At 36.9% G+C, this 16,920-nt stretch overlaps 1 protein-coding gene across 1 annotated transcript; it reads right to left on the bottom strand.

Annotated features, from left to right (window-relative positions):
* Positions 1–12,472: 12,472 nt before the first annotated feature.
* Positions 12,473–16,315, bottom strand: ptgs2a (prostaglandin-endoperoxide synthase 2a). Its single transcript, XM_027145559.2, has 9 exons — positions 16,110–16,315; positions 15,829–15,954; positions 15,598–15,741; positions 15,059–15,372; positions 14,836–14,919; positions 14,451–14,697; positions 13,907–14,193; positions 13,451–13,598; positions 12,473–13,116 (listed from the first exon to the last, which is right to left on the bottom strand). The coding sequence occupies exons 1-9, from the start codon at positions 16,168–16,170 to the stop codon at positions 12,707–12,709; spliced, it is 1,821 nt and encodes a 606-aa protein (XP_027001360.1). The 5' UTR covers positions 16,171–16,315; the 3' UTR covers positions 12,473–12,706.
* Positions 16,316–16,920: the final 605 nt, after the last annotated feature.

Genomic DNA, 16,920 nt, shown 5'->3' with positions numbered 1-16,920 from the left:
TAGATCTGAGGGTGCAGGGTGGAGTGGGAGGAGTGATGAGGGCTTTGAGATAAGAGGGAGCTGATCCATTTTTGGCTTTGTAGGCAAGCATCAGTGTTTTGAATCTGATGCGTGCAGTTACTGCACACATCAGTAGCAGAGGACAAATTGCATTCATAGGTAGACCTGGCAGCAGTGACTTGCAGTAGTCCAGTTTTGAAATGACAAGAGATTGAAAAAGTACCTGAGCAGCCTGTGTGGACAAAAATGGCCGAATCCTTGTAATGTTGTAGAGAAGGAACCGACATGAGCAAGTCACATTAGCAACATGAAAGGAAAAGGACAGTTGATTGTCCATGGTTGCCCCAAGGTTGTGAGCTGTCGCTGAAGGGGAGAGCAGATCGTTATGCAGGGATATTGCAAGATCATGACCTGGCTATGAATCACCTGGGATGATCAGCGGTTCAGTTTTGCTAAGATTGAGCTTTAACTGATGAGCAGTCATCCATGATGATGTTTCTGGCAGCCATGCTAAGATCTGATCAGAAGCTGTGATATCTGAGATTGGGAAATAGAAGATAAGTTGTGTATCATCAGCATAGCAGTGGTAAGGGAACCCATGTGAGGAAATAACTTCACAAAGAGAGTGAGTATTCAGGGAGAAAAGAAGAGGACCAAGTACTGAGACCTGTGGGACACCAGCGGAGAGTCTGCGTGGAGCAGATGTCACTCCCCATCATGTTACCTGATATGAGTGTCCTTCCAGGTAGGAAGCAAACTATTCCCAAGCTGATCCTCAAATTCCGACTCCTGAGGGTGGACAAGAGAGTCTTATGGTTGACCGTATCAAATGCCGATGAAAGGTCAAGAAGGATAAGTACGGATAATTAAGTTTGGCTAATCTAGCAACATGTAATTTCTCAGAGACATCCAAAAGTGCTGTCTCTGTGGACTGACCTGCTCTAAAGGCAGACTGGTTGGGAGCTTGGAGATTGTTCTGTGAGAGATAGACAGAAAGTTGATTATAGACGATGCGTTAAAGAATTTTTGAAAGAAACGAAAGAAGTAATACCGGTCTGTAGTTACTTATGTCTGATGGATCCAGAGCAGGTTTCTTTAGGATGGGAATAACCCTTGCTCTCTTGAAAGTAGGTATCTGGCCAGATGCTATAGATCGATTGATGATAGTGGTAATGAAGTGCAGAAGGTCTTGCAAGATGGTCTGGAGCATAGTGAAAAGGAGTGGATCCATTGGGCAGGTGGTAGGATTGCAGGACTGGAGGAGTTGTAAAATCTCTTCTGCTGCTAAAGTTGAGAAATGTGACAGCAAAGGAGTAGGGGAATCCAGACTGTGAGATGCAAGTGCAGTTGGGGCAGAAGTGAAGGTCCTGCAGATTTCCTCAATCTTCTCATGGTAGAAAGAAGCAAAGTCATCTGCAGTCAGGGAGGATGAAGCAGGTGGAGTCTCTCTTTGATTGCTGTGCAACACATCTGAAAGCCAAGGAGCAGAACAAGAAGTTTTCTTGGGTTTAGTGGACAGAGGGAAGAGAAAGTCCATGGCTGAGGAAAGAGAGGAAAGAAATGTATCTGTGGCTGAGTCCAAGGGTAGTGAGGAAAAGGACTCAGGAACAGGAAGAGAAGAAAGAGTGTCAGAAGCTACAGAAGAAGGGGAGACAGAGTGGAGGTTGCGGCGGGTAAGAGCAAGGGGTTGAGAGGTAGTTTTAGGTAGGATAGGGAGAGTGATGGTGAAGGATACTAGGTGATGATCGGTGATGTGTAGTAGGGTAGCAGTCATGGGGAAGGACGGGTGAAAACCAGGTCCAGGACATTGCCTCCTTTGTGTGTGGGGATGTAGCCATTGAGTGTCAGGGCGAATGAGTCCAGGAGAGTCAGGAGGGAAGAAGATTGAAGCTTGTCAGAGGGAGGTTCAAATCACCATGAACTGTCAGAGGGGTGCTGTCGGAAAGAAAAGCACTAAGCAGTGTGTCCATTTCTTCCAGGAAGTCTCGTAGGGGACAAGGAGGGCGGTAGACAACAATTATAACAAGGTTAATTGGAGAGGTAACTGAAACGACATGGAATTCAAAAGAGGAGATGGTTAAATAAGATAAGAGGAGAGGTATAAAACACAATCTCCTCGATAATAATAGCCCTGTGCCACCACCCCTGCCCGTTTCTCATGGTGAGTGAGAGAAAGCACAAACAGAGGATAAAGCAGCTGGAGTAGCAGTGTTCTGTGGGGATATCCAGGTCTCTGTTTGCGCAGTGGGAAACTAAAGCAGAGATAAAATCAGCTTTCTTTACAGCAGACTGGCAATTCCAGAGTCTACCTACCACCACTGTTTGAGACTCACACAACAGAGGAGGGTAGATGAGGTTACTGGAAATGTGACCTCTGCTCTGTAGGTGAGAGCATCTGTGACAGTAAGAGTTGAGTACAGAGATGGGTTTGAGGCACATATCTGCAGTCAACCAAGAGTGAGCCAACCAAGGGTAAGATATAAGATGTGGTGTGGTACAGTACAATATATCAAACAGTACTAGACATTTACAATGTGTTAGAGGGACACTTACAAACCTTCAATTTAAATGAGTAAGCCCTGTCCACAATTCACATCTTAAGGGAGACTGAAACTACTCATGGTTAATCAGCTGAGAGAACAACTAAGCAAAGACGAACACTATAAGATCAACAATGCTGTAGAATATAACAAAATTCAAATCACACTACTCTAGAACAAAGTGAGTTAAGCAGATAGTACACAAAAGACAATATATTCAAATAAAGAGAGTTAAAGCATACTATATACAGTATGTATATAAGCAATATGTCTATATTACAGTATATATATACAGTATATATATATATATATATATATATATATATATATATATACGTATATATATACGTATATATATATATATATACACACACACACACACACACAGAATATTTGAATATATTTTAATTTCATGTAAAGAAAAACATAAATATTTTTTCTTCTCAAAGTGCTGTGTTTTAAATGAGCTCATGAAGTAAACGTACACTAAGGTTTCATAAGACAGACGTTGCGAAATAAAATCAGTTTAAAAAAGCGTCACACTTGTATCCACCTATAAACATTCATAAGTATTATTTAAATCCTTTCAATCTTTTAACTAAACCCAATTATTAAAGTGCAGGTCTGTTTTGGAAATGTGACAGAATCGAGTTCACCCTCCATTAACTTAAACACTCCGCAGGAAACAAACAAACAAACGGAGTCACTGCCTTAGCAACAGTACTTCACCTGAGGAAAAGTCCTTAAAAGTCACACACATCCGCTTCTGTCACATCCCACATCACGTATTCACCTCTCCTTACCCTTTGCCCTCATTGCAGACAATATCATAACCTTTACACATGCTTACACTTGCTAGAAAGAATGTATATGACCTAGTTCTGCTGTTTGTTTTTGTATAATTTAAATTCCTTTTATTTCTTTGTTTGTTTTTTAGTTTTTGAATAGAAAGGTTTTGAAAGACTGCCAATCTGAAATATGCAAATTAACTTAAGAAGATGGATTTATGGTTCATTTAGACAGGAGATATACAGTAAGTCCATACAACAGATTGTGATAAAAGAAATGCAGGGATGGAAAGTACTTGAGAAACTTTACTTTATTAATATGCTTACATATTATTTTGGCATATTTATACCTCACTTGAGTATTAATGAAACGTATTACAATCTATTACATACAATGTAGTACTCTGTAATTGTTACAATTTTTCCATTAGCTCTCCAAAATACTCCTTACAAACCTCACAGCTTTTTCTTTGATAATGACACGTTAGGCTAGCATTGATAACATTATTTAACATAAATGTGCCACATTCTAGCTAATATTTAAGCTAACAAACTTGAGTATATTACGGTTATACAGAATCACATGTAGCCTCAGAGTAATTTAAGGTTTGACTTAACCATTTATGTTATGCCATTAAGACAAATGGCACTTTTGAACTCACAACTAATGGACTACAGACCTAATGGACTAATGGACTACGTGTGAGTAATGATTCAAAAAATGATGATTGGGCAACAAATTTTATTCAGGATAGTAATCAGAAAAATAATTAGTCTGTATTCAGATATTTTGTTGTCAAGTTAGCAAAGAGACTGGGAAAACAATCCATTACACAATTTTCTTTAGGTCCATATTTGCTAAATATACTTGTCATTAATCAACTAAGACAAAAAAACCTCAAAATGGGAATGCAATATTAATCTTTGCTTCTTCTTAGCATGTATGATGCTAAGGAAAAAATATTTGTTGAGAACTTTGTTAAATTCTGACATGTAAGAAAAGGGCCCGTCTTCTATGTGCGTCATCTCAGGCATTATGTCGAGACAAATAGGAATGAAGTGAGCTCAGTGTCTTAAAAAAGGAATGGAAAACTGAATAAAGGCATAGTTAGGAATGATAACAGCCCAGAGATTCATGTTGCAATCTATAATTTTTCAAAAGGTCTTATTTTCTAGGAACAATAGTGTTGCAAAATTTCTATAGCCACTTCATGATAATGTGAAATTACTGTGTTTGAAAATAGAGTGTAAAGCTTAGCTGTAAACTGGCTGAACTCGGGATATCAGGATATCACATCAGATTTGAAAAATAAGTAGAAAAAAAATGAACATATTTATGTTTTTCTGAGTTCAGAAAATATTTACACTTTAGATTAACTAAAATTAGAAAAACGCAAGTGTTTAAAATGGAAGCTAGTGATAAGTTCTTGTATGGCTTGCTGAGGCAAAGAATTTTTTTTTCTGTGCAAGAGAAAAATCAAAAAATACACAGAAAGACATAGTTGAAAACAATAATTTATATTCTGTATATTTCTAACCTTCTGACTCACAGTTTGACTCCAACCAGCTGCCACACAGTAATGTTACTGACTGGTAGGTGACAAACTGTTATTGCTTTGATTGTGTGACATACATAAGTATGTCACCTTCTGAATAAACAAACCGTTCTTTGTCACCTGTTGATTATTCAGGAACTAGGAATTGCAGTAGAGCAGAACAGAGTCAGCACCTGGAAGTGATGGACATGTTGCTCAGGATGAGCTCATTGCAAGCAGACTTATAGGGTCTCTTTACATTTAAATAAATGCATACATTCCAGGAGCTCACCCTGAACTTGGTTAACTGTCTGTGTGGGTTTCCCATGTTCTTGTGAATGTCTTCCATGAATTATCTCTGGTTTCCTCGTACTTTCCGAGAAAGGTTGTTTCGCTACTCTGCATTGCTGCTAGGTGTGAATGAATCTGTATGAGTTTCTGTATGAGTCTATTAATGAGTTTGTAATAAAGGTTTGTACAGTTCCCTGTCTAAACATTCAGGTGTAAATGTGCATTCACACCTTGTGTCTTCCTGATAAAACAATTACTAAAACTGAATGAATAAATAAATACCTATGATCACCTCCTGCACATCAAGAATTCAAGTTCAATTCAATTCAAGTTTATTTGTATAGCGCTTTTTACAATAGACATTGTCTCAAAGCTTTACAGAACATAAACATAGAGCAGAAGGTAAACATAAGGAATAATAAAAGAAATAACGAATAATAAAAGAAAAAGAATTAACAGAATAAAAATTCAAGATTATTATTAGATATATATATATATAGTTCACAATCTGTGTGTATTTATCCCCCTATGAGCAAGTCTGAGGTGACTCGGGCAGCATTGGCAAGGAAAAACTCCCTTAAATTGGTAAAGGAGGAAACCTTGAGAGGAACCTGACTCAAGGGGGACCCATCCTCATATGGGTGACACTGAGTTTGTGATTGTAATATACAGTCAAACAAATGTTGTATTGGTGTAAGGATCATGGACTTCAGATCTCCTTAGTATCACAGAGTCCAACTGGAGATGTGTCAGGATTCTTAGAGTGGCCTCGGCTCAGTGGACGTCCAAAGGCTTCGTCCCACAGATGACGTTGGGAGCTGGTACAATGTCTGGATGCCTTGGGATGGGTACAAAGAGAGAAGCAGTGGAGAGGGATTAACATATCTGCTGTTCATAAAAATGTGCAGGTCTGATGTACTGGTGCATGATATTATAGGATGTATTATGTGTACGCCTGACTAAAGAGATGAGTTTTTAAGGGCACTGCACCTATCTGAAAGTGCTTCTGATATGCCTTGATAAATTGCTGCTTCAGATTAGACCTGTATGACATCCTTTTTTACTTTTGAAAGATCAGCCATTCAAGCATTTTCTCAGGATGTAGGGTGTGAACAAGAGGATACTGTACCTGTATAATCGAGCTGGTTACTCAGAGTGACTTTCCAGCCGGGAATCTTGTTAGGAGGTGTGGTGAGTTGTGTGTGGGATTGTATGTGTGATGTGGTGGTGTGTGTTGCCCTGGCACTTTAATTTTTGCCACTCCATTGGCGTCACTCTTGCAAATACATACATATATATATATATATATATATATATATATATATATATATATATATATATATATATATATATATATATATATATATTACTAATAAAAGTTTATTTAATTTACATATATTTTCTATTTGTGTCATATTAGTGACACCAAATTAATTGGTTCTCATTTGTTTTTTTATTTCATTTAACATTATATTTTATCATACTTCCAAAATGATCAAATTTATTAGTTCGATTCAAATCAAATCAAATTTTATTTGTCACATACACATACATACAGAGCGACATGCTGTAAAATGCTTTTTACGTCTGTCCGGTATTCAAGCATAAAAAGAAATGGACTTAAGGATAAAAATAAAACCAAAAGGAGGTAGATTAATAAAAAGTATATAAAATATATGAAATAATTCAAATTTCAAGCTTATTACATTTTTTAAAGGGATAGTCTAGACATAACTGGAAAACTAAAGAGAAGACTAGCAACGTCTGGGGTGTGAACTAATTTCAGTAATCTGTCTGGGCGTCAGTTCAAATTATGTCTGAACAAATCTTTTGAATTCAACTTCCGAACACTTGGAGTGGACTTTACTCTTTTAACGGCTCTTTGATTGAGTTGAGATTTCCCTCTTTATAAATTGATTCGGTTAAAAGCAATTGCTACCTGAATGTGTGTAAATGTGCATCTACTGTATATAGATGCGTATATTTAAAAAATAAATAAACTGCTTAAAAAAGTGTAGAAAAATTTATAAAAAGTGAAATGCATTACAATGGAAAAACACCCATGATTTGGCTCAGATTATTGAAGTTTGGGTGCTTAAGTTGGAAACCACTAAAACAAGAGCAATTTAAAAAACCTGTGCACACATGTTCCTTGGGGAATTTGTTACTTGTTTGTTCTCAGCAAAGGCTGGGCACTTTCTCACCACATCACCACGTTATTAATCCAGTTAATCAACTTGTCCATCTAAGGACTACATCACAAATGTATGGGTTGTAATGCAGTACACATCTCAAACATCTGTTCAAAAAGACAAAAAAAATGTGCAATAAAACTGCATTTTCAAAATAATGCTTAATAATAATATGTTATTTATAATATAATATATATAATATATATATAATATTATATAATATATAATAAAAATAATGTTTAAGAATAATGTTTGTGTGAGAATGAACAAAACTTTAAATTCCCTATGTGGTCAAACAGTTCCAGAGCAGCCAGTTCAGCATGACAAGAACAGATCAAAACACAAAATTCATGTTTATTGATGTATTTATGTATGTGTGTTATAATGTAGGATTTCATTAAAATAAAAATCCAGGTTTTAGTTTTTTTCCAAGAAAGTGTTTGTTTTATTTCTCAGGTTTTAAGACAACTGGTATTAATCTTAGACAGGTAAGGTAATTAGTTTTTCAAGTGATCTTAGTTAAAGGGAAACCAACTTAAAGAGGTTGTTCCACATTATTAAGCAAGTCACAGTTCTCAAGCTATAAAAAAAAAAACAGGTAATTGAAGCTGTTGGCGTCTTTGGAGTCCCAAGAATCTCTCAATCCATCAGGATCCTTCAGAGGCTGGCAGGTGTGCGTAAAGTTGCATTTTGATCAGAATTACATGATTAGATAGTTTTATTTACTGATGAATGCTGTGCTACACTTGATGGTTCAGATGGATGGATTTCTGGATGGATGCCGAACAGCCACCCTGTTCCAACAAGACTGATACGTCAGCAAGGAGGTGGTAGAGTGATGATTTGGGCTGGAAAATTGGGAAGTGAGACAGTGTTAGTGGGATAGTGTCCTCGACAGTATCAAAATTACCTCTGCAAGATAAGTGGAGTTCCTAATAAACCATTTTCTGCTATGGAATACTGAATCTTCAAATGAAATACTGACAGAAACTATACATGGACTTACAAGTTCAATGAATGAGAGAATTGTTAAAATTATCTCCAAGAAGGGTGCATATGTAACTTGAACTGTAGACAGAGTTCTGTTTTGAGTTCATAATAAACCATTAAATGTTTTCAAACTGAATTCTGCATAATTATGTGTAACAACATATTTTGTGGGGGGTTTTTTGTTGTTGTTTTTTTGTTTTTAAACTGTTGACATCAGTATCAATTTTTTTCACATGTAATAACATTCTCGTTGTAAAATAATAGTTGAAGATAAAATGTATCCTTAATCAAAAGGCATGTGCATAAATTATTATGCACATGCCTTATGATTAAGCATATATATACTTCTACATTATATCAGAAAGTGCTTGAGGAACATGTGAGACCATCTGTCAAAAAACTGAAGTACCAGTAAATACACCAGGGACTCACTGAAAAGTAAAAAAACAGAGAATTCTGGAATGACCAGGTCAACGCCCAGATATAAATCCTACTGAGATCCTGTATGGTGATTTGAATTGCATACAAGAAACCCCTCAAACATCACACAGCTGAGTTTCTTCCAGAAACTAGTACCTGGCTAAAAGAGTTATTTTATCCAAAGGGGGAAACACTAGCTATTAGAGCACAGGGTGTCCTAACCTTTTTCCTCTGTTGAAATAAGTTTTTGTTGTTGTTGTTGTTTACATGCAACTACATCACTTTCATCTATCTCACATAACTAAAGACATAGCCAGGAGTCGATGCTTAGAACAGAATCAACAGCTGTGCACACGAGGGCTTTGATGCTCGCACATACTTTGTGTTAAACATTAATTTAGTGTTTGCAAAATTCCTAACCTAGGGACAGAAAAACTACCAAAATCACCAGTTCAAAAGTAGCTTAAAAACCTAATTTGTGTCAACTCAGTCATTCAGACCACTCAGACCACATAGTTTTTACCACCTAACTGTCACTACATGAGTGCCTGTGGATGCACTGTGTAGGAGGTGAAACTGTCTGTGAAACTAAATCCAAGCCTTTACCTGCAGTTTAAACCAGCAGTTTGCAGTGCATATTCTTTTAGCTGGCATGAATGCACTGTTGAGCTACTTGCGTAGCACACCTCTGAAACGGTCACGTGTGACACACCCTAGGCCACTCCTCAGATTGGAGAGCGTGAGCTGAATTCATTCTGCTGCCTGTGACTCACACATTTTTTTTTCTCATCTGTCTCCTACTGATGCTCTTAGATCCTCTTTCAGCCAGTTTCAACATGCTTATTTATATGATTAAAGGCTTTGTGGTTACACCTCCTACAAGCATCCTGTGGGTTTTAAAATATTGTAGAATCTTACAGTATAACAAGCAGGACTGTGCATGTTGAGTATTAAACAGTGACAACAAGTCACGCACTTCTGTTTTAATTAGAGCTAAGAACTTGGAGTTAATTTCACTGAATTTGTCTAAATGAATGAAGCAGTCTTCAAACAGGCAAAGACGGTATCTGCATAGAAATGCACAAAAAAATATTCATTCATTCATTCATTTTCTACCGCTTATCCGAACTACTCGGGTCACGGGGAGCCTGTGCCTATCTCAGGCATCATCGGGCATCAATGCAGGATACACCCTGGACGGAGTGCCAACCCATCACAGGGCACACACACACTCTCATTCACTCACACACTCACACACTACGGACAATTTTCCAGAGATGCTAATCAACATACCATGCATGTTTTTGGCCCGGGGGAGGAAACCGGAGTACCCAGAGGAAACCCCCGAGGCACAGGGAGAATATGCAAACTCGACACAAACAAGGCGGAGGCGGGAATTGAACCCCCGACCCTGGAGGTGTGAGGCAAACGTGCTAAGCACTAAGCCACCGTGCCCCTCGAACAAAAAGTTAATTGTATGCAAAATACCATTTACACCTTAACTTTGGGATGGTGAGGCAAATGACTTATCATAGCAAGTTTTTATGTCTAGGCATTAAATATATAGTATATTCCATGATTTAATAATCATTAATTGCTTAGATGACTTCTTCATCCGGATCAGGCTTACAGAGGATTTTAGAAACAGAGGATGTGGGGCAGGAATACACCCTGTCACCCTGTATGAAATGCCATATTCATTTGCAAATGGGGCAATTTAAAATGGGTGGTGTGAAGTAAGTGGTCAAACTGGAAAAACCAAAAACCCGCAGACTCTGGAGCTGTGAGGTGAAAATGCTACAAATTAGGGACTGAAATCACAAAAAGAAATGTAATTAATGATTTAACATATTGGGTAACACTGTAAAACAAATCCCCATTATTATTATTATTATTATTATTATTATTATTATTATTATTATTATTATTATTATTATTATTATTATTATCATCACCACAAATGTATATTATCTATTCTCGAGAGAAAATTAAGTTTAACAGCTTAAGTAGGTTTCATTTCAATTTAAAGCTGTTTTACAAGTTTAAAGATCTAAAAGAAAATGAATTGCCAGTTTAAATCCATCCTCAGCTAAGACTTAACACAACCTCTCAGCTATTTCCCATAGGCAATGTTTTCATTCACAATAGTCTGCTTCCTCTTCTGGCACAGAACTAAGGCTCTACTCTTTCCCTCTTCTCTTCCAGTAAGTTTATACATGATAAACTTTTCCCAAAATGTGGGTCATTTTGCTCTTCTGACTTTGAACAAACAGCCATTGTTCACAGTGTGTATTTGTTCAGCTTTGTTTCTATGAGGCTGAATTTGTGATCTGGATCAGTTCTGGGCAACGTCTCGTTCATGTCTGAGTTTAGATGCAAGCCTGGAAAAGTAGAAAAGCCTGGAGTTTGTTTTTTCTGCAGAAACCACATGCTGTGACGTTAGTATTCGATTGTAGTAGTAAATTGTATTTGTGTTGGGATAGACTGGAAGGCAACATTTATTAATGTGGGAGAATCATATAATATTATGTTTACAGTAAGTCGAAATTCATTATAAATTATCCTGGAGCCTTGGGATTCCTACTAAAAAAGCTCCATAGTCCCACTTGAAAATTAAAAGTTGTTTAATGCATTTGCTTTATAAGTTCAAAATCTTTTGACCGGCAATGCATATTATAGTGTCATAGCCAACAATCACGTGTTACTCTAAATCTCCAAATATGTGCAACTCATAATTCATTTTGTAGTGTTGCATTAACGCAGACACGCAAGCGTTAACAACGCCTCCACTAAACTGTACAGTACACATCCGCACTCTGTGAGTAAACACATTTAATGCTGCTCCTGCTCAGGAACTTACAGCCAGCTGTTAGGAAACCATAGAGGAATTTCACGGTGAAATTAATTTCTCTGGATGTTATATATCCTTTGAGATAAAACACACACATCTAGATGGCGATTCATGCAAGGCTATAGACTTTTTATCTCATATTTTGTATAAAAAAGCGCTATACAAATAAATTTGAATTGAACTTGAATTGTATATGTCACATAAATTAATAAATGTATCACTAGTAAAAGAAAATTAATGAATCATGTATTAATCACATGAAAACAGAAACTGTGCTAAAACATGTGAAATTAAATTGTGCATATAAAATCATGATTTTTGTTTTTTATTAATTCTTTTGTTAAAGGCACTTTTAAGGTTAGATGATGAATGTTTTGCCAACATAGGGGAAATGTATGTGACCAAAATGATATTTTACTCAATATCTTCAGCATTTGGAAAACAATTATAAGAGCAGTAAGTAAATGTATTCCCTGTTCCTTTTTGTTTGTGTGGGTGACCAAATCTATTTTCAGGGTCACTAAACACAACAACGGCTTCTATTTTGTTAATACATTTAGTCATTAGATGCAATGACTTTGTAGTTTTAGCTGTGAGTCATAAAAAGAGGCCCGTCAGTGCTACACCAAAGCTCTAGTGAAGAATTATTGCAACTTAGGTTAGTTTATAAAGCTGCATCAACACAGACTTTGAGTAATAATATCACCCACTCTTTGAGTAAACAGGATTAACCCCACGTCACTTGTATCGGAAAGACTTGTACATTTTAGATTAGAATTTGATGGGTGGAAATGTATACTAGGGAATAGTTAAATAGAAATGAAATAGATATAGAGAAGATATAAAAATAGAAATATAGAATAGATAGTAATAGAAAATCTGCCAACAATATGGCTTTTTAATTCAAATTTTATTTTTATAAAAATTACAAAACGAGAATGCAGTCATTTGAATAATAATAAAATAATAAAAAAAACACATGGTTGTAAAATATTTGACTAATATTTTACAAATTAGCTGCAACCAATAAATAAATAAATATTAAATAAATCATTTCATAAACAATTAAAAAAAATACTAAAAACGTTTTTAAAAATACTTAAAGCTCTGATGTCCGTTCTTTCAATAAAACAGTTGGATTTATGTCTCCCTCAACAGGAGTTGAATTCAAGTTAATGTTTGCTAAATTGTAAACTTTGTCATCAGGCACTTTGAAGGACACAAATGGGCAAGGTCCTTGAAGGTTGAGGCAAACGAGCTTTCTCAGAGAAGCTGTGTTTACAATCTCAAATCCCACTTTGCCACCGAAGGTGCTTGGCTTCCAGTACTCTGGTGAACAGATAGGATTTCCCAGAAGCCCTTTGAGGGAATAGGGGGCACCCATCTCAACCATGGTCTCTCCAAAGACAGCATTGTGCCTTGGTTTCTCCACCAGAAGCCCAGTGTAGAGCTCCACAGAGTCCACATCTCCATATAGGCTTCTAAGATCTGCTGCAAGCTCTTTATCTCCTGAAACAAACCAGAAAAAGAGATGTAAATTTAAATTTTTGGTGCAGGTTTTGTGACAAGAAAGCTATTTTTAATTAACTATTCCAAAGACAGCTCTTCAGTCTTATGCTAGCTACGATTTACTTCTTAGCCTGGAGCTAATTCCTAGATAACTATTTATATCAAGCTAACATTTTCCAATGATTCTCATCACTAGTTTTAAAAATCTAGTTAACTAGTCAGTGCAGTTTCAAAATAGCTATAATGGCATCACAACTTTATGAAAATACTATAAAGATGTTAAAAACAGGCTGCCACTTGTTTAAAAAAACGAAAGAGAAAATTAAAGCCTCACCTGTCAGTTCTTCGAACGATCTATATGGCTGCATGTTGAAACGCTTCCTGTAAGCATTAAAGGACTGATAACGCATCTCTCGGCTGTGCTCCAGGACATTAGTAGCCATTTTCTGCACTACAGCAGGCAGATTCCTTCCACCAGAGATCTGTTAGATAAAGTCAGATAAAGATTTCAACTAAACCAATAGGGATTATTTGCGGGTTTATTTTTTAATTGATTTAATGGCTGATTAAGTTCAACAGTTAAATATCTGAAATTCTATCTTGAGGGTACTGTATATGAATTTAATAATACTACTAAATAAAATCCAGCAATGATGACTGCAAGAAAAACTTTGGTCAATGTTAATACTTCTGTTAAAGTGAATGTTTAGAAAGTATTATTTAAGCAGAACTGTTTTTCATTTCTATATCTATAATTAATGTAGAGGGATTACTATGAGGAGATACTGACCCTGCCAGCCTGTTGCGTGCTGAAAGACTCCACCAGGTTGCTGATCCCGTGATGTGCCACTATGGAGTTGTTGAAGAGAAACTGGGGGTGTGTATACACCTCGTGCTGGATGTGAAACGTGTCTGGCATCAGCGGATGCCAGTGATACAGCGTGCTGAACTCAGATGCGATGCGGTTCTGGTACTGGAACTTCTCGTTGAAGAGAAGCTCGGGGTCAAATTTAAGCTTGAGATGGTAGCCGCTCAAGTGCTGAACGTAGTCTTCAATCACAATTTTGATGGTCTCACCTATAGGATATATTGTAATAGTGTGAGTTTTAACTTCTATGGGTTTTTTAGCACTTTACAGCAATAATAATAGAAATCTAAACACCATTTACATAGGGATTGAAAGAGTAACATAAATAGAGAGGATGGATACAATAAGTTTAGATGGATTGTTTTCCTATTTGTTAAATTTGCCATGAAATGTGACTGCCAATATTAATGCAACTTAATTAATTTTCCAGGTTGAATATTTTAACAAGTAGACTGGAAGTTTGTACCGATCAGTATAAGACGTGATGTTTGGAAAAGACGCTCATCGTCCCAGTCTGGATGCTCCTGCTTCAGGATGTCGCACACACGGTTATGTTCTCTAAGCCAGATAGTGGCATACATCATTAGGCCAGGGACCAGGCCGAACGCTTCATGGCCCACTGCAAATCTGAACTCCTCCTGAATGTGAGGTGGGTAGTGCATCTCGACCTGAACGTCTTTAACCAGAGGAGGGTACACCTCACCAGCCAACACCTAAGATCACAACACATTTAAGTTTAAATTCACTGCATCACACTAGAATCTAAAGGACAAAATTATTTTTGCTGAGAACGTTGACTTATAAAACATTCAATTTGATTTTCTGCTATTGACTTTCAATCAAGAACATACCTGATATTTCAGCTTTCCATCTTTGAAAAGTCTCAGTTTGTGCTGTCTGTCCAGGTTGCCTCCATAGATATGATTTAAATCCACCTGAAACACAACACAACAATAAGAAAAAAATACTTAAATATATACAATTTATATACAAAACATAATTAATAATGATGTCACTTTGGATGAAAATCTTGTGCCAACAGAATGAATAGAAACGTGTGTAAATTGCACTCACTCCATGGCCCAGGGCTTTGGTAAAGGCTGGTCCTTTCTTAAAGTCAGACTTGAAAAACTGGTGGGTGAAATGCTGGGCGAAGAATGCGAACATCAGGCTCGTACCCTGTGGGTCAGGAATGAACTTCTGTCTCAGGAGGACTTTTTCCACCACCTCCTTGGGATCAGGAAGAGCCACAGAGTTCGTTGATGGACAGTGTTTGGGTAATGGGGGCAGTGTACGAGTGTAGTATGACAAGTTGGAGTATGCCTCCCAGCTTTTGTAGCCATAATCAGCATTGTAAGTTGGTGGACTTTCCACCAAAGTTGACCTTGCTGTAAATTAACAATTTAAAATAGTTAACAAAAAGGGAAGATTTCAGTGAAAATAAATAGTGACAAGATAACTATTTTCACTTCCTTAAAAACTAAGCTGCCCTTAAATTAAAATCTATTAAAAAAGTAATTGATAAAAAAAAATATTTTCCGTCCAACACCTATTTGATATACAATATGCATATAATAAACATGGCATTCATTTATTTAAGAGATTGAACTTACATGTGAGAACATAGCGCATCAAAGTGTTCCTCAGGAACGAGATATTATTAATGATGTCCCATATCCATTTATAGTGTGTAAGCAGGTTGTGTACTGTGCTTGGGCTTGGCTTCAGAATGGACTTGATCCATGTGGAAAGTTCCGCTAAGCACAAAAGAGAGAGAATGTTAGGATCATGAGCATCATAGTGTAAAGTAGTTCTGATTGAACACTTGGAGTTATTTGATTTACGTTTGGTGCAGTTTTCTCCGTAGTATCCAGTCCGGGTGCAGTCACACTCATAGGCGTCGAAGCCTTTAGATACACATACACCCTGGTTCTGGCAGGGTTCTGAGCAGCAGGGATCCACTGTAACACCTGTACAAAGATAATACAGCTTAATTCAGGTCTAAAATGAATGTTTTCAGAATAAAAAGGAGAGAGAAAAAGAAGAACAGAAGACGAACAACTCAGTCTTTAGAACCGACTTGTGTATATTGCACAAAATTCAAGTAAAGTTCAAGTAAACTTACCTCCACCACAGCAAAAGATCAAGCTTCCAAGCAAGACCAGGCAAATAACCTTGTTATTCATTCCAAAAAATTCCAACTGATTGATTGTTTGAAACTTCTCAACTATTGAGAGTTTTCTTCCAAGTTTCAGACGCGTTTGCTTATGTGCGCGTAAATGTGCTGAAGTGTGAGCCCTGAGCACGTGGAATTATCTCAAGCTCCCAGCCCATGTTCTCCTTTTATACGGGAGAAAGTGTTACGTTTTGATGACATCATCCCAAAAATTCTATTATGTCCACAGTGTGTTTAGTCACCGTGCTGGGATGGCCCCAGCCCCCATGTCTGTGAACTCAGCCACCCTAAAACTACAAGTTTAATTTTTACTTAAATAAAAAATACGTTAAAATGCAGGACATGAAAATATATTTATCAGTTTGATCCAAGAGCGATTTTTTTATTTTGCTTTTACGCGCGTGTGTTGTAGTCTTTCAAAAGTGCGTCATCAGCTGTCTGCTTTATTTGACCGGAGAATCTCAGTCAGAGGAGGCATTTATATAACGTTAATCGGCAGAAAGACGGGTATAGAAGGTATTTTATAAATGTTTTTACCTTGTTACCCTGCAAAAGTGCTTTCAGTGTTATCAAAGTCTACCAAAATGAGTTAATCCTATAATCGATTCGCTAGTTTGCTTATTCCTTGCAAACTGAAGCAATTAAGTATTGACTCACAAATGAAACATTTCTAACTCAAGAAAACTCATTTAGAAAATTCTGACTAGAGCTCACAAGTAAAAGTTTGTTGGAGGTACAGTTATAAGAAGTTGTACTGCTA

This window comes from Tachysurus fulvidraco, chromosome 11 (genome assembly GCF_022655615.1).
Source record: "Tachysurus fulvidraco isolate hzauxx_2018 chromosome 11, HZAU_PFXX_2.0, whole genome shotgun sequence".
NCBI lineage: Eukaryota > Metazoa > Chordata > Actinopteri > Siluriformes > Bagridae > Tachysurus > Tachysurus fulvidraco.
Note: the sequence above shows the minus strand (reverse complement) of the source record. Positions and strands in the feature narration are given on the sequence as shown.

Excerpts from the sequence above, each read along its gene's own strand:
- ptgs2a (XM_027145559.2), bottom strand. The coding sequence starts at position 16,170 with ATGAATAACAAGGTTATTTGCCTGGTCTTGCTTGGAAGCTTGATCTTT. Across the intron at positions 14,920-15,058 it reads CCAAAGCCCTGGGCCATGGA|GTGGATTTAAATCATATCTA; the intron begins GTGAGTGCAATT and ends GTTGTGTTTCAG. Across the intron at positions 13,117-13,450 it reads ATCGTTCGAAGAACTGACAG|GAGATAAAGAGCTTGCAGCA; the intron begins GTGAGGCTTTAA and ends GGTTTGTTTCAG.